We start from the raw sequence: 15494 nt of genomic DNA, 5'->3' as shown, positions 1-15494 counted from the left end.
CAATTATTGGAAAAATTAAAAAAAAAAAAAAAAAATTGTATCTGGGGTGTCTAAAAAGTGTACCTGTGAAGTTTCAGCTCTGTAGCATGTCCAGAACCATAAAAAAAAAAGATTTTTTGTAATAGAACACTTACAGAACAGGTTAGTGGCTTCTCCCTTTTCACACCTTGCCGGTTTAATAGCATGCGTTTTTTTGGGGCATTTTTTGGGTTCTTTTGAGGCAGGAAAAACATCTGAACTTGTGTATACGGGTATATATACCACTATACACAAGTTCAGATGTTTTTTCTGACTCCAAAGAACCCAAAAAATGCCCAAAAAAACGCCTGCTACTAAACCGGCAAGGTGTGAAAAGAGCGAAGCCATATTACAGATCTATAATTGCACTAATACAAATGATCTTTTTTATGGTTCTGGACATGCTACAGAGCTGAAACTTCACAGGTACACCTTTTAGACCCCCAGACACAAAATCACACAAAAAAGTTCTTAAAAATTGTCATTTTTGATAGAGAGACAATTATTGAAAAAATAAAAAAAATAAAAATTCTTTGGATTTAGTATCTGGGGGGTCTAAAAAGTGTACCTGTGAAGTTTCAGCTCTGTAGCATGTCCAGAACCAGAAAAAAAAGATAATTTTTCAGTAGAGCAGGGATGGTGGGACCCTCCTTTTACACCTATATGATCTTTTTTTGGGGGTTCTGGACATGCTACAGAGCTGAAACTTCAGAGGTACACTTTTTAGACCCCCCAGACACAAAATCACACAAAAAAAGTTCTTAAAAATTGTCATTTTTGATAGATTTTTGATAGAGAGCCAATTATTGAAAAAATAAAAAAAATAAAAAATTTCTTTGGATTTAGTGTCTGGGGGGTCTAAAAAGTGTACCTGTGAAGTTTCAGCTCTGTAGCATGTCCAGAACCATAAAAAAAAAGATCATTTGTATTAGTGCAATTATAGATCTGTAATATGGCTTTGCTCTTTTCACACCTTGCCGGTTTAGTAGCAAGCGTTTTTTTGGGCATTTTTTAGGTTCTTTGGAGTCAGGAAAAACATCTGAACTTGTGTATAGTGGTATATATACCTGTGTACACAAGTTCAGATGTTTTGCCTGCCTCCAAAAACCCCCAAAAAATGCCTGCAACAACACACCTGGGCGTTTTTTTTTTTTGGCGCTAGCGTTTTTTTGGGCATTTTTTTGGGTTCTTTGGAGGCAGGCAAAACATCTGAACTTGTGTATAGTGGTATATATACCACTATACACAAGTTCAGATGTTTTTCCTGACTCCAAAGAACCCAAAAAATGCCCAAAAAAAACGCTTGCTACTAAACCGGCAAGGTGTGAAAAGCGAGAAGCCACTATCCTGTGCTATAAGTGTTCTAATACAAACGATCTTTTTTTTATGGTTCTGGACATGCTACAGACCTGAAACTTCACAGGTACACTTTTTAGACCCCCCAGATACTAAATCCAAAGAATTATTTTTTTTTTTAGTTTTTTTCTTTTTTAATTTTTTCAATAATTGGCTCTCTATCAAAAATGACAATTTTTAAGAACTTTTTTTGTGTGATTTTGTGTCTGGGGGGTCTAAAAAGTGTACCTGTGAAGTTTCAGCTCTGTAGCATGTCCAGAACCATAAAAAAAAGATCATTTGTATTAGTGCAATTATAGATCTGTAATATGGCTTCGCTCTTTTCACACCTTGCTGGTTTAGTAGCAAGCGTTTTTTTGGGCATTTTTTGGGTTCTTTGGAGTCAGGAAAAACATCTGAACTTGTGTATAGTGGTATATATACCTGTGTACACAAGTTCAGATGTTTTGCCTGCCTCCAAAAACCCCAAAAAAATGCCTGCAACAACACACCTGGGCGTTTTTTTTTTTGACGCTAGCGTTTTTTTGGGCATTTTTTTGGGTTCTTTGGAGGCAGGCAAAACATCTGAACTTGTGTATAGTGGTGTATATACACACATACTTATATGTATATACACACCTAGACATATATAGGTGTGATAGGAGCGTAACTATATTGGTGTTAATTATTTCATTAGCGCAAGTAGTTTTTTCTGCTCCTTTCACACCTATATATGTGCAGGTGTATATATACAGACATGGGTGTGTATATATACCCCCTATACACATGTTCAGATGTCATGCCTGACTCCAAACATGTGCTCAAAAAATCACTATAGACACCTGCAGCCAAAAATAATGCTGACGGCGGCGAAGCCATATTACTGCAGCGAAAGTGACTTGAGAGAAACTATCTTTTCTCTATAGCGGTCACCCTGATATGGAAGGGTTTGGTCACCCTGCCATAGCAGTCACTGTCAGTTCACCCTACACTACATTACGGTCATTCTGATATGGAAGGGTTCGGTCACCCTGCCATAGCAGTCAGTTAACCCTACACTACATTACGATCACCCTGACACTTCATACTTTCCCTACAGAAACTAAATTTTTGAAGCTAACTAAAGTGTAAAGGAGCACCCTAACTACACTAGATATCCCTTTCCTCACACTAATAAATGCTAAATGACACTTTTAAAGTAAAATTAACAGAACTGCTTCCACTCTCTTCCATGTCCTGTATAACAATGCTAGGAATTTGGCGGGGGCTATCTTATATACTGGTGGGCGTATTCACTAATGATTGGCCTAGGGACCCCCTAGTCACTCCAATCACATTCCTAGCATTCTCCTGCCCCCTCAATTGGCTTTTGCTAATGGTTCTGGTCCAATCACAGGCTTTTAAAGCCCATTTCCTGAACCATTGCATTTTAGTCGGTTCTGGTTGCCGAATTCCAAACTTTTTGGGCAAAAAGTTCTAAATTCGGCCGAACCTTGAACACCCAATGTTCGGGCCGAACCGATGGACGACCCGAACCGTTCGATCATCCCTAGTAGAGATAGCTAATTCTATGTGAACAATGAGCCTTAAAGCAGAACTTAAAGTGTTACTGAACCCCAGACTCTGCATTTACTATATCTGGTCTACCACAGTACACAGAACATGGAAATGCAAATTTTAGTAAATATAAACTGCTAAATACCTTTTCTCATCAGCAGTATATAGCAGTCTTGTGACTTCTAGAAGTGTCTGGTTAAAGCTTGTGGGAGGAGTTTTCATTCTGCTGTGACTGTCCTAACAGGCTTCAGAACCCCTAACCCTCTGTCTGGACAGTGCTGATTGGCCCTGTGCTGATCACATGCACTCTCCCAAGAAAAAAATAAAACTCTGACAATACACACTATATTGAGCATGTGAAGCTTGTCCCCTAGTCTTGGTTCTATTTGGAGATGGTTTGGGGACAGAGGAAGAAGGGAAGGATCATAGAAGACAGGATCAAACAGCCTTTTTACACAATGCAGAGGTTTAACCCCTTAGGTTCCACAGTGAGTATAGAAAGCATTATTTACTGCATATACAGACTGATTTTACTGTTGTGGGTTTAGTAAAACTTTAACACCTTACAACAACATTTTCTATTTCTGGTTTTCACCCTTCACTCTTACAAAAATGTAAAAAAAATAATCATTATAATTTCTACCTTTTGTGTATTTTTGTGCTGCAAGCAGCTACTTTTCAGCCTAGGCCAGGCCCCCCGTCTTCTGGAATTGCTACATCACAACTATCCCAGGAAAAAGTGTGATGTGCATATGTGCATGCGTGGGTTTTCTGTGCATGCGCATAAACTCTGTGAGCAACCAGCATGCTCATATACCAGGAGCTGGCAACAATTGTGCGCATGTACGAAAAAAACCTGCATAATTCTCAGATGTTGAGCTGGTCTTTGCCAGGTCCCAAATACCCCCAAAGAACTTTAAAGATGATGGTACAGGAGGGGGACAGGGGGAGGGGTTTTAAGCTGCGGTAAAGAATCTCCATACGCCACTTGACCACTGATGATGTGATGTGCTGTCAAAGGGAATTACCAATTATTTGTGCAAAGGGACACTGCTGATATAAAAGCACAGGTTTATGTTTTGAGAATATTTCCTATAGCTCTGCGTATACGTATACGTATAAAGTATACTTTTCTAACACTCATAGTAGCTTTTTTGTAAACTGTATTTGTATTTTTGCTTTTTACTTATATTTTAGCCTACTTTTCTCTTTTAGCTATTTTACTAAATCTTTTAGACTTCACAATAATGTGGCAACTTTAATAAGCAACGCTACATGCTGCTTTACTGCTCAATATGACCAACTAGGTTTTACCCTTGTAACCTGACATGTTATTTAGATGTAAATTACGCTTTTTTTTTGTAGTTAGAATTTGCAGTGTTTTCAGAACACATATTACTTTGCTGGTGACTAGCTGGAGTTATCCATGAGGAACAGACACAATTTCAGCTAAATCCCTGCAAACACCAAATTATGTACTAATGTGTTTATTTGTCTAAAGCAGCCAGTGTGAAATGTGTTCAAACCATGTGACTTATTTATTTTAAGTAAGCATTTCAAGCACATGCTAGCAGTGTCTACAACTATAATAGTTGTCTCACAGAATTACATCAAATATCCACTACATGTCAAAATAAATTGAGGTAAATCTCATACTTACAACAGAAATATTTACTTCAGGTGGCACAACTGATCCTCCAATTCTTAATTCTAAAGTCTTTGTATTCCGCACAGACACCTGATGGAGAAGACAAAATTGTAACTCTCATGGTGTTTATCATATAATGATAAAATAATATAGCTATTCATACCAATGAAAAAAAAAAAAAAACAATAAACCATTGAAGCAGAACTCCAGTTAAAAAGAATACATATATAGTTGATAGAAACTATGTTTACTTGCCAAGGCATTTGTAATTCAGTACAGCCCTTGTGCACATCTGCCATAATATATAGCCAGGCAGGTGACACACTTATTTTTTGTTTTATCCACATGTGCCCCTTGGGTAAGTTATAAGACATGTTGTGCTGGGGAGTCAAGATACTACACCATTCAGAGACTTCTCAAAGGATAACTCACAGTCAGTAACACATGGTGGGAGTTATACACCTGTGTTTTACCTGTTTACCACATTGCAGTCTACCACCTTGCTTTGCAGATCTTAGATATCATGAAGTGGAGAGCCACAAAGCATGCTGAAAGATGTGAAAAGGGGTTTCCCAATAAAATTTTTTTTTCCAGGAACACTAGGGTTTTTCAAAGGCTACTAATGACCACAACACTATGGCACGATTTGCATTGTACATTTTCTTTAACTCAAATAAGTCTGTCCCTACCATGAAGAGTTCACTTGATTGTATTTATACCTAGGTCAAAGGTCTCCAGTCCTCCCATTGAGCAGTGCAGATGTCAGCTGCCCACCTCCAGTTAGCTGGACATAGAATCAGCATCTTATCACCTTGGTCCGAATGGCAGGCCAGTGATCCAGAAAAAAAGGTAAATCCAAATGAGGGCCCTTTTGGGTTTTGCTGTGTGCAGATTTGTGTAAACCAGTGATCTCCAAATTGCTGCCCAGGGGCCGGAAGTAGCCCTTTGCTTACCTTTATCTGGCCCTTTAGGCACTATTCCACCAATTGACAGCAATGATGGGGCACCATTCCCTCTACAGACACCATCAAGAGGGGGCACTATTCCTTTGCTTTTAAGGGGAGATCAGTTTGAGACCCTTCTGAGATCATTCATAGGAGGAAATTTATGAATTCTGTTGCTCAGCAGGGTAATGGTAAACAAGAGCAGGGAGACAGATTTACTACAAAATTGCATCTTGTTTCCTCGGCTGTTCTAAAGTAGCATTGCAACAGAAGGAAACTGGATCAGGCAATTCGGGCCCTGGCACACACTCAGTTTTACAGATGGATATGAAGTCTATCTAGGTCAGTAAAAAGTTACAGATCAGAAGAAAAGAATGTAAACAGATGCACTTGTGTCTACATCCACCTGCCCATAGACCTAACATGGGTATGTTAAACACCCACAAGAGAGATATCTGTTCCATTCTGCTCTGATTCAGCAGGGGATCTCTCCATTAATGCTTATTGATAAATCTACTCAGAACTCTTCAAAACTGTGGCACTTGGTTACCCAGAATAATAGGTGTAGAGGTTGCCAAACACAGGAAAACTATTGCAGAGACTTTTCCAAATAAGAGGCAGACAAATTTGCATCTTACTGAGTTGTTAATTTGCTTGATAAATGTTACTCATAGTTTATTGGTGCATTTGATCCACATTTGACCTCCTATTGACCTGTATATGACATCTAACTAAGCTGCATCAATCTGCTTCAAGCTGTGTTTGCACTCCAATTGATTTGTATGAGGAGATAAGCAGCTATGACATGAACAAAAGCTTATTGATAAAGGCCCTTGGAACAATTCAACAGTTTGTAACATTGTCAGTTACTTCATTTCATAATATATATATATATATATATATTTATATATATTTTTTTTTAGACAAAATATTCCAATTCCATTTTAAAATACTACAGAAATAAAGAATTGTTATTTTTTCATGTTATAGTTATTTAACCAATAAAAATCATTATGTTTTCTGAATGGGTAGCGATATAGGTGAAAGCCAGCAATGTAGATGAAAATGTGGTGAAGATGAAAACCAATAAGTTAACCCTTGTGAAATTATGATAAAAAAATAAGGTACAAGTAAAGGTTGCCCATTTTTCCTTCGGCGCTTTTATTTTACTTTATTGTCTAAGTATTGAAGTAAGAGGGGAAGGGAGTAGGACACACACTTTGGGAGTAAGATTTCAAAACAGAGGATAAAAATGTTGTGAACTACAACAGGGTGATGACACTGTTGTCCTTAAGGCAAGATTCATACTGCATTAAATACAGCATAGTTGGGTTAGAATTGCAATGCCCAATAATCCATGACTCAGATTGTATAACCAACCCGCCACACAACCACCCATAAATTGCTGGCATGTGTCTTGTGTCTTTCACTGTATTCTGGGGGACTGTATCTTTGGCTGCAACACTTTCTAATTCACTGACCAGGAGCCTAATTACAACTGTATTTTGTATGAGCCCTACTGTTGGCCATACCCCTGTCTACTTTTATTTTTTATTTATTTATTATAGGTACTTATTTATATAGTGCTGTCAATTTACACAGCACTTTACATATATATATATATATTTTTTTTTTCCCAAAATGTTTACATATATATTGTACATTCGCATCAGTCCCTGCCCTCAAGGAGCTTACAATCTATGCTTCCTAAATCACATTCATACATACACATATTAGGTACAATTTAGACAGGAGTCAATTAACCTACCAGTATCATTTGCTGTAAATTTAATCTATTAGCTTACAACTCCAGCAATTTGCCACACAAATTCATTTCCAGTTGTAAGTGAATAGGCACATAAAATTGGCATGGAAATAAAACATTAACTATTGTAGTTTTAATAGATTTCCACCATAAATTCAGTCCCTCAAAAACTGGAAAATGTATGGCCAGCATAAGCAAAAGAATGAGCCTATAGGTGATTCAGTCCACTGGTATTTGCCAAAACTAAAATATTAGTCCTAAATCAATCTTTAAATTTCTCCACATAATACATCACGAGCACATAAACAAATAAAATATTCTAGAAGTTTTAATCAGTTTTACCTCAACTCTAGTGTCAAACTTCATAACTGCTCTTGGTGTGAAGAAAATCTTAAGAGTCGCATACCCTCCCACTGGCACCACACCCTGTGATGGAGTAATTGTCATACCAGGCAGTGGGCTTATATCTACTACCTGTAACAAACAAACACATGCAAAGTCTATTAAATAAATGTTATACATACGAAAAGTTCTGTTTTTTAGATTAATACCAATATTTATGTACTTACTGTAAAATCTTTGAAGTCTATTGATAAGCTGAGGAATTCCTAAACAGTCAGGTTATACTGCCACTTACAGCAAGTTGGGACACTGGCAAACACAATAGGTTGAAGACAGCCCCAGTATAACCCTGTCTCTATCTTCCATGCCATTGTGTGAGCAAGCAATACACAGCATCAATACCACAGAGGGGCAATACCTTTGTCCCTCAATGAACTTCAGAAAAAAGAAAATCTTATTTTCTATCATCTATTTCAGGACACAGAAAATCAGGAATTCCTAAAAAAGTCCCCACTCCAAAAGCTGTCCAGCTGAGGAGTGGGGAACAAGCGGTGAGAGGTCCAACAGATTACCACATCCTAATGAGACCACTAATCTCGTAATGACATAGCTGTGGGCTTGAGTCCTTACAACATAAAGAAAGAGAAGGGAAAACCCTTAATCTGGAAAAAATGTAATTGTGATCAACAACAACCACATAAAATGGTAGGGAAGTGAGTATACCATAAACTAGACTGGTGTGTAAGAACACTAGGGCTACAAGGAGGAGAAGGCTCCATCCAACCAACACCCAGACATGTTGCAGGGTTGTGATAGCCATGCTGTAAGCCAGTTTAACAATTTACCAGAAATATAATTTCAGAATTGTCTAACCTGCCCATTAAATTTCATCCACCACCAAGGAGTATTCCTAATGTTATTACTAGGAACATTCTCCTGATAAAAGATAGGAGAAAGAAAAGATTGTAAGGAGACTTTACTAGAAGACTGCAGCTCAGCCACAGAAAGTGGACCCTTCTCCTGGTAATTAGGTCCCAGGAAGGCCTCCAGACTCATGTCATCTCTCTAAAGGAGAATTTGCAGTGGGGTCCCAGCTTGTCCTGTCAGCTGACCATCCATGGGAATACAGGACCCTCCAGCAGTACATACTTACTTTCAAGTAGGAAGTAAAGGAATAGTTGATTGGACTCTTTGGATTGCACCAATTGAGCACAAATCAATAAAATGTCTAAAAAATACATGACGGTCTTCGTGGTCACAGGGAGGAAAACTCTATATTAGGCGTCTCTTTTTAATGCAAATTGTTAGAAGGTGTAATTTTGTTTTTTTTTACTGGCTATCTGATAAGCACGCAGAGAGAGACATATTTTGCTTTGTTTACTGTGTGTGCAGCCCTTCCAAATGCACCTTACTCTAAAATATAGTTATAAATTAGGGTGGTTGCCATTTTTGTTTATACTGAGTAAACACCCCTAGAACCAGTAGGGAAGTATGGGCCTCCCCTTGCTGCAGGAATGTCCTCTGTGCATCTTTGAGAGGACATGTTGAACCATATAGCAGAAAACAACTGGTCCCAAAGTGAGGCAAGGCCTCACATGCCACTGGACCCAAGCAGCTGGTGCCAATAAGGGTTGCAGGTGTTAAGATGTGACAAAGGTGGGCAGTTGGCAGGCAGTGGAACAAGACCAAAAACCAGGTGATGTGCATTGTGCTTTAGAAGCAGCACCAGAATGTTGTTTCCTCTAGAAACAGAGGGTGGAGCATGCACATGCAACACTTTGAAGTGGTAAGCATTCAAGTCCCTCAGCTTTAACCCTTAGCATGGCAAAAGCAGCAAGAAATTTTAAAAAGTGCACAACTCTACCACAGTAAGATAGCTATTGGTACTTCAAACCAACTAGCCTTACTAATAAAAAAGTCACACTACAGGCCACGCCATAGCTATGGACCCAGAAAGAGCTCCGAAGCTAACACAGTACACAAAGGTCTAGAAAACCCCACAATATAGAGCTCAGGTCACACTACAAGCTAGCCCCACAATCTTCCAGTCCAGTGGGATCTTGGAAAAGGGTGCAACACTAGGAAAACTTTGAATCATGACAATAAGGGGTGGGGTTATACAGGACCTGGCTTCAACAGCTTTTTGTTTTGTTTGCCAGTGTCCTAACCTGCTGTAGGTGTCAGTAAAAGCTGACTGTTTAGGAATTCCTGAGTTGCTGTGTTCCTTAAAGTGAAATTAAAGGGAAAACGTATTTTTTCATTCTGGATAGCTTAACGGAGGGTGAGTCAGATTTTTTTTTGCCATCTGTATCCCATTGGGGAGATTTCTCTTCACGTCCTGCCCCATAGCCAAAAAAGGTAGTGAGAGGAATTCCCCCCAAAGTGAGGGAATCCCGGCGTGTCTCCAGGGTCACCCACTAAAAGATCTCCCCTCTATTCGTGTTCTTATTTCAACCCAAAATTTTGGAATTTCTTTTACTCACGCTTTCAATGATAGCAGTAAACAGGACCAATAGAGAGGGCGAATCTCCATAATGGGAGGTCGAGACAGCAAAAAAAAACTGACAGGTGTTCTAATCCCACTCTACTCTATCCAAAACCAGAAAAAAAGAATGTTGGACCTTTAGTTACACTTTAATAGACGATAAAGAAAATATTAATAATAAAAAAAAAAATAAAAATAACAATGGTACAATGTAAGTGCAAAAAATGAAGGCTGTAATTTTGATAAATAGCAGCTGCGGTCCCTAAAATGTCTAAACACAAAGAAAGACAGAAGAAATCTAGAACATCGTTTTCTGCTTTTTGGATTTCATCTTCTGAAGAATCTAGTAATGCATCTGCAGCTTATTAATCTGAAATAATTAGGGGCACCACAGAGTGGCACCGTGGACACTAGTATTGTAAACCGTGCCTCCTCCTGAACTATGGATTTAATGAAAATGCAAAGAGAAAATGGACTTGGAATGTTTGGCGCCTCCCTCATTGCATGATACTCTGTCCAGTCATGTTGTTGATCACAGAAAAGTGTTTTGGAAGTAGATATATGTTTCATGGTTAAATACGTAAATTTATATACGTGTATTGATTATAATATATACCCCCCTCTTTCTTTATATAGAATAATTTTTTTCCTCTACGTTAACAAGCTCCTGAAGAAGCGTGGTCAGTGCGAAACATGTCAAGCTGAGTTATACGCCAACCACTGGACCTGTTACCCTATTGTTTGTCGCCCACCTGTACCCATACACAGGAAGCCTTAGTGGTTTGGTTGTAGTATTGTTGTATTTTATGGGTGTGTTATCCAACACTGGGGTTGATGGTCCAAAAGGGTTGGGATTACAACAGAGGAATAACTTTCTTAAAGATTGGTATAGTTTTTAACAAAATTGTGATATTTTAATGGAATTGTAATTAAGTACATTTTTTAGCTAGATTTAGCCACCTGTGAGGTTGTGTTGTGCCACCACAGTCCATTTTCGCTTTGCATTTTCGTTTAATTATTAATCTGAAATGACCCATTCCCATTCGATTACAATCCACTAAAAAAGACAGTTTTCTACCTGGAAATATGCATGACTCATCCCTGTGTTCTGAATAATGGCTGTTTTGTAGGTTGTCAGGCCAAGTGGGGCGTTATGAAAGAGCACTCTCTGTTCAGTAAACTGGACACTCGTGGATCCAAGCTGTAATTTAAGAAAGAAGCCCAGATTAGTTATTATGGTCCCATTGTTATATGAAATAGAGTAGTAAATCTAAAATCATCAGTATATCAGCATATTTAAACTAACATGTGTGTTTCACTATGCCCCCTTGCAAATTTTAGGAAATAGAATGCTACTTAATATGTCATTAAACCCACAACATAAAAAACTATCAAAAAATTGTATATTACATGCTGTTCATACTGAGGGGGAGATTTACTAAAACGGGAGCACTCCAAATCAGGTGCAGCTTTGCATGGTAGCCAATCAGCTTCTAACCTCAGCTTGTTCAACTAGGCTTTGACAATGAAACCCGGCAGCGGATTGGTTACTATGTAGGGCTTTACAAGGTTTTGCACACTCCGGTTTTAGTAAATCTCCCCCTTAGTCCCTATGGGATTTGTTTTCTGTATTCTTCAAAAAAAAAAAAACTGGTTGATCCTGCTTTTCTCTGTCTCCACCTTCTGTCCAACTACCCAATTTACTAGGGATTTTGCAGAGCAGTGATGGCAACTCTGCGCATGCTCAGTTTAAGTGTATTTTTATGCTCAGCATTTCCTCTTCATCACATCTGAACAGCTTCTGTGACTACAGAGTCACACACGTGGGCATATACACAGTGGTGAATGACAGTCCACTGCTTCCCTTCTCCTCCATGCCCACTAACCAGCTAAACACAATGGGGGGGGGCAGGATATTACATGTAGATTGATGGAGGCTTCATCTCCCTGTTATTCTAAGACACATGCTGGAGGAGCATGACACAGCCTGTGACTGGTAGAAAACCACCCACATCATGTTATTGCCAAAAAATAATAAAGATTTTATTTCAACTATATATTTGTTTGACAATTTAACAGTTTATTGATAATAAATATTTATTTTCACCCTGTATTCCAAAGGCTGTTTTTTTTTTTTTTTTTTGAATATGTGACCAGTAACAGAGGACTAGAAGCTCCTCTTGCTTGTGTTTCTCTGCAGACTGGCTGGGAAAGATCTGGGTCATGTGACAGCTGTATATCAAGTAGGAAAAAAGTACTTAGATGTCTCTTTTTAAAATAAAATATTTTTTTTAAATAATTACAGTGCCATCATTCATATACAGAATTAGAGGTGACAATATAAATTCAACAGTGTGTGTTTAGTATCCCTTTAAATACTGTATATGAAATACTGTATATAAAAAAAAGTGTGTAAATTTTTTTTTTTATTTAATTAGAGGGAGGATTGTAACCTCTACTGAGGTGTGCACTTGTTCTATTTATTTTAGCAACTGGTGGGCAATAATTCCCCTGGAAACTATAACAGTTTTATTATATATTTTCACATTTCTAAGTTTCTAAGTTTTATTAATAAATGTTTTCTGTCTTTTTTCACTCATACAAAGTGTGCACGTATAACACTGTTCTCACAGACCATTACGGCTTTTCTAAGGATAGAACATAACAGAAGCTGAGTGTTTTTCATACTGTCTCTCTCTAAGTTCCCCAAGACTTATACAAACCAGGCAACCAGGAAAGGGAAAAGAAATCATTCTTTTGATTATTCACTTGCTACTGAACTCTGTAAATTATAGACATTTTTAGCAACTCAGGAATGACTAGCCTGATACATATGTGAAAAAGCCCTAAAAAACTTTTTAGCTGGCAATTTAACAATACATAGTTTATGTGTATCATTTCATTTACCTGAGTAGAGAGATTAAACAAATGTGTAAATGTATGTTTAGTTCTTATCATAATAAATAAAAATATATATTAAAAAGAAAAATAAATGTAATCTAAAGTATACGGAATTAAATAAATACATGGGCTGTCATTGCTGACCTCTCCTTTTGAGAATGTTTTTTTTTCTTTTTTTTTTTTCTGCAACAAGTTCTGATTCACTAAGAACATATATGGACATAGAAAAAGCATGCTTATAGTGTCAGAAAATTGATGGAATTCTGTGGGCTCAATTCACTAAAGTTTATTTCATGAGCTAATTGACTCACCTCATGAGATATTTACCTCACAAACCAAAAGCATGAGGTAAATAACTCATAAAATGGTGCTAAAGTCATTTAACTAAGGAAATAAATAAATACATTAGTTAAAAAAGGACTGGTCCGCCAGAGAAGCTCCCGATATAATATTTGGGCCCCATGGCTTGAATTCACAAACTCCGATGAATACAAGAACTACACATCCCCCTCAGTCACTACAACAGTAGCTAACTGAAATCTACTCTTTCTCTCTGTCCGCCCTGTAATCCTCTGTTCTTGTCCTGTCAATTATATCATCATCAATACATAACATATAAAATACTCATCCCCTTACTGCCCCCTCCTCATTTCTCCCCTCCATTCTGTACATACCTTCCTTCCCCCTCCCTCCCACTACGACCTGACAAGCCCACCTACTGTTCTACCTTAAGCTATAAGGCTTTTTAACCCTTGACCATTCTGATCTCCCGATTATATATTTTTCTCTAACGTCAAAAGAGGGTCCCCCCCCCTTTTTTTTTTTTTTTTTTATTTAAATTTCCTACATCCACTTCTAATTGTTTAAAGAAGACCCATCCCCACTCCGGGGTGTCCCCCCATGGCCACAGCATGATCCCCAAGGGGGTGTCTGGAGCATGGGACGAATCCCCCTGAGGTTTACATATACACCGAAACTCCCCTTATGATTGGGCTGGGTCTCTCCCACAAGCGTTAATCCCCCAAATATTGTAATTTCTAGCTGTTCTGTATTATATTTTACATGCTATTTTTTATGGCTATGTTACTTTTCTAACAATATTCTGTATTACATGGTCATTGTATACCATTTGTTTCTGACATGTTTGTGTTTATCAAGAAATGTAATAAAATGTTTTGAAAGAAAAAAGGACTGGTCCGGGTATGAGGTATTTGGGAATACCTTTTTGGATCAGCTTCTCAACAGTAATGCATAGAAACCTAAACATGGAAAACCGCAGAACCAACAGGGCTGATTTACTTAACCACTTTACGACCGCCCACCGCAGATTTACTGCGGCAGGCAGCCGCTCCTAGGCAAACCAACGTAGCTCTACGTTAGTTGTGCGCATTCAGCTGGGGGGGCGAGCGTGCGCTGCCGCCGGCACGCTCCCGCCCCCGCTGGTCAGCTGGGAAGATGGCGCGTGTGTCAAGCAGCTCTGATTGCCGCCTGACACCGGCAATCTCTCCCCACTGACAGAGAAGGACGGTCGGCTGATGTAAACACAGCCGTCCATCCTTCTCCCTACAATGATCACAGAGGCTATGTGATCCTGCTATATAGGATCGCATGTCTCTGTGATAATTTCACAAGGCCAACCCCCCCCCCCCACACAGTTAGAATCACTCCCCTAGGCTTACATTTGACCCCTTGATCACCAACAGGATTAACCCCTTCCCTGCCAATGGCATTATTACAGTAACAGTGCATACTGTTAGCACTGTAGTAATGTCACTGGTACCCCCAAAAGTGTAAAAAATGTCAGTTAGGGGTCTGATCTGTCCGCCGCAATGTCGCAGTACCACAAAAAACGCAGATCGCCGCCATGACTTGTAAACAAAAAAGAAACAATAAACATGACATAAATCTTTCCCATAGTTAGTAGACGCAATAACTTTTGTGCAAACCAATCAAAATACGCTTCTTGTGATTTTCTTTTACTAAAAATATGTAGCAGAAAATAAATTGGCCTAAATGTTAAAAAATTTTGATTTTTTAATTTTTTTTTGAGAATGTCAAAAATATAGTTTTTTTTTTCAAAACTGCCGCTCTTTTTTTGTTTATAGCGCAAAAAATAAAAATTGCACAGGTGATCAAATACCACCAAAATAAAGCTCTATTTGTAGGAAAAAAAGGACGTAAATTTTGTTTGGGTACAGCGTCGCACGACCGCACAATTGTCCGTTAAAATAACGCAGTGCCGAATCACAATATAGGGCCTGGTCATTCAGGGGGAAAATCTTCCGGTCTTAAAGTGGTTAAAGTGTAACTAAAGGCAAAACTTTTTTTTTTAATTTTAGACACAGTGGAGAGGGATTAGCACAGCCCTCAAACTTTCCACTCGCTTGCTCGCATTTGGCGAGTGGAAACAGGGCAAGTGTGGGGCTGCCTCAGAGGGGGGGGGAGGGAGCGGCCGGGAGGCAGGCTTGAATGGGAGTCGGGACGGGGTCTTACGATGAC

At 38.6% G+C, this 15494-nt stretch overlaps 1 protein-coding gene across 1 annotated transcript in view; it reads right to left on the bottom strand.

Annotated features, from left to right (window-relative positions):
- The window catches only part of CFAP47 (cilia and flagella associated protein 47), a 702231-nt gene that overhangs the window by 592444 nt on the left and 94293 nt on the right, over positions 1–15494 (bottom strand). Inside the window, exons 17-19 of the mRNA XM_082245539.1 lie at positions 11173–11295; positions 7610–7741; positions 4571–4648 (exon numbers count right to left, since the gene is read on the bottom strand). Coding sequence (XP_082101665.1) covers positions 4571–4648; positions 7610–7741; positions 11173–11295 — 333 coding nt within the window. The remainder of the gene's footprint in view (positions 1–4570; positions 4649–7609; positions 7742–11172; positions 11296–15494) is intronic.

Source organism: Pelophylax lessonae, assembly GCF_965119305.1.
Source record: "Pelophylax lessonae genome assembly, chromosome: 2".
In the NCBI taxonomy this organism is placed as follows: Eukaryota; Metazoa; Chordata; class Amphibia; order Anura; family Ranidae; genus Pelophylax; species Pelophylax lessonae.
The sequence above is the reverse complement of the archived record's forward strand: the minus strand, read 5'-3'. Positions and strand labels throughout refer to the sequence as shown.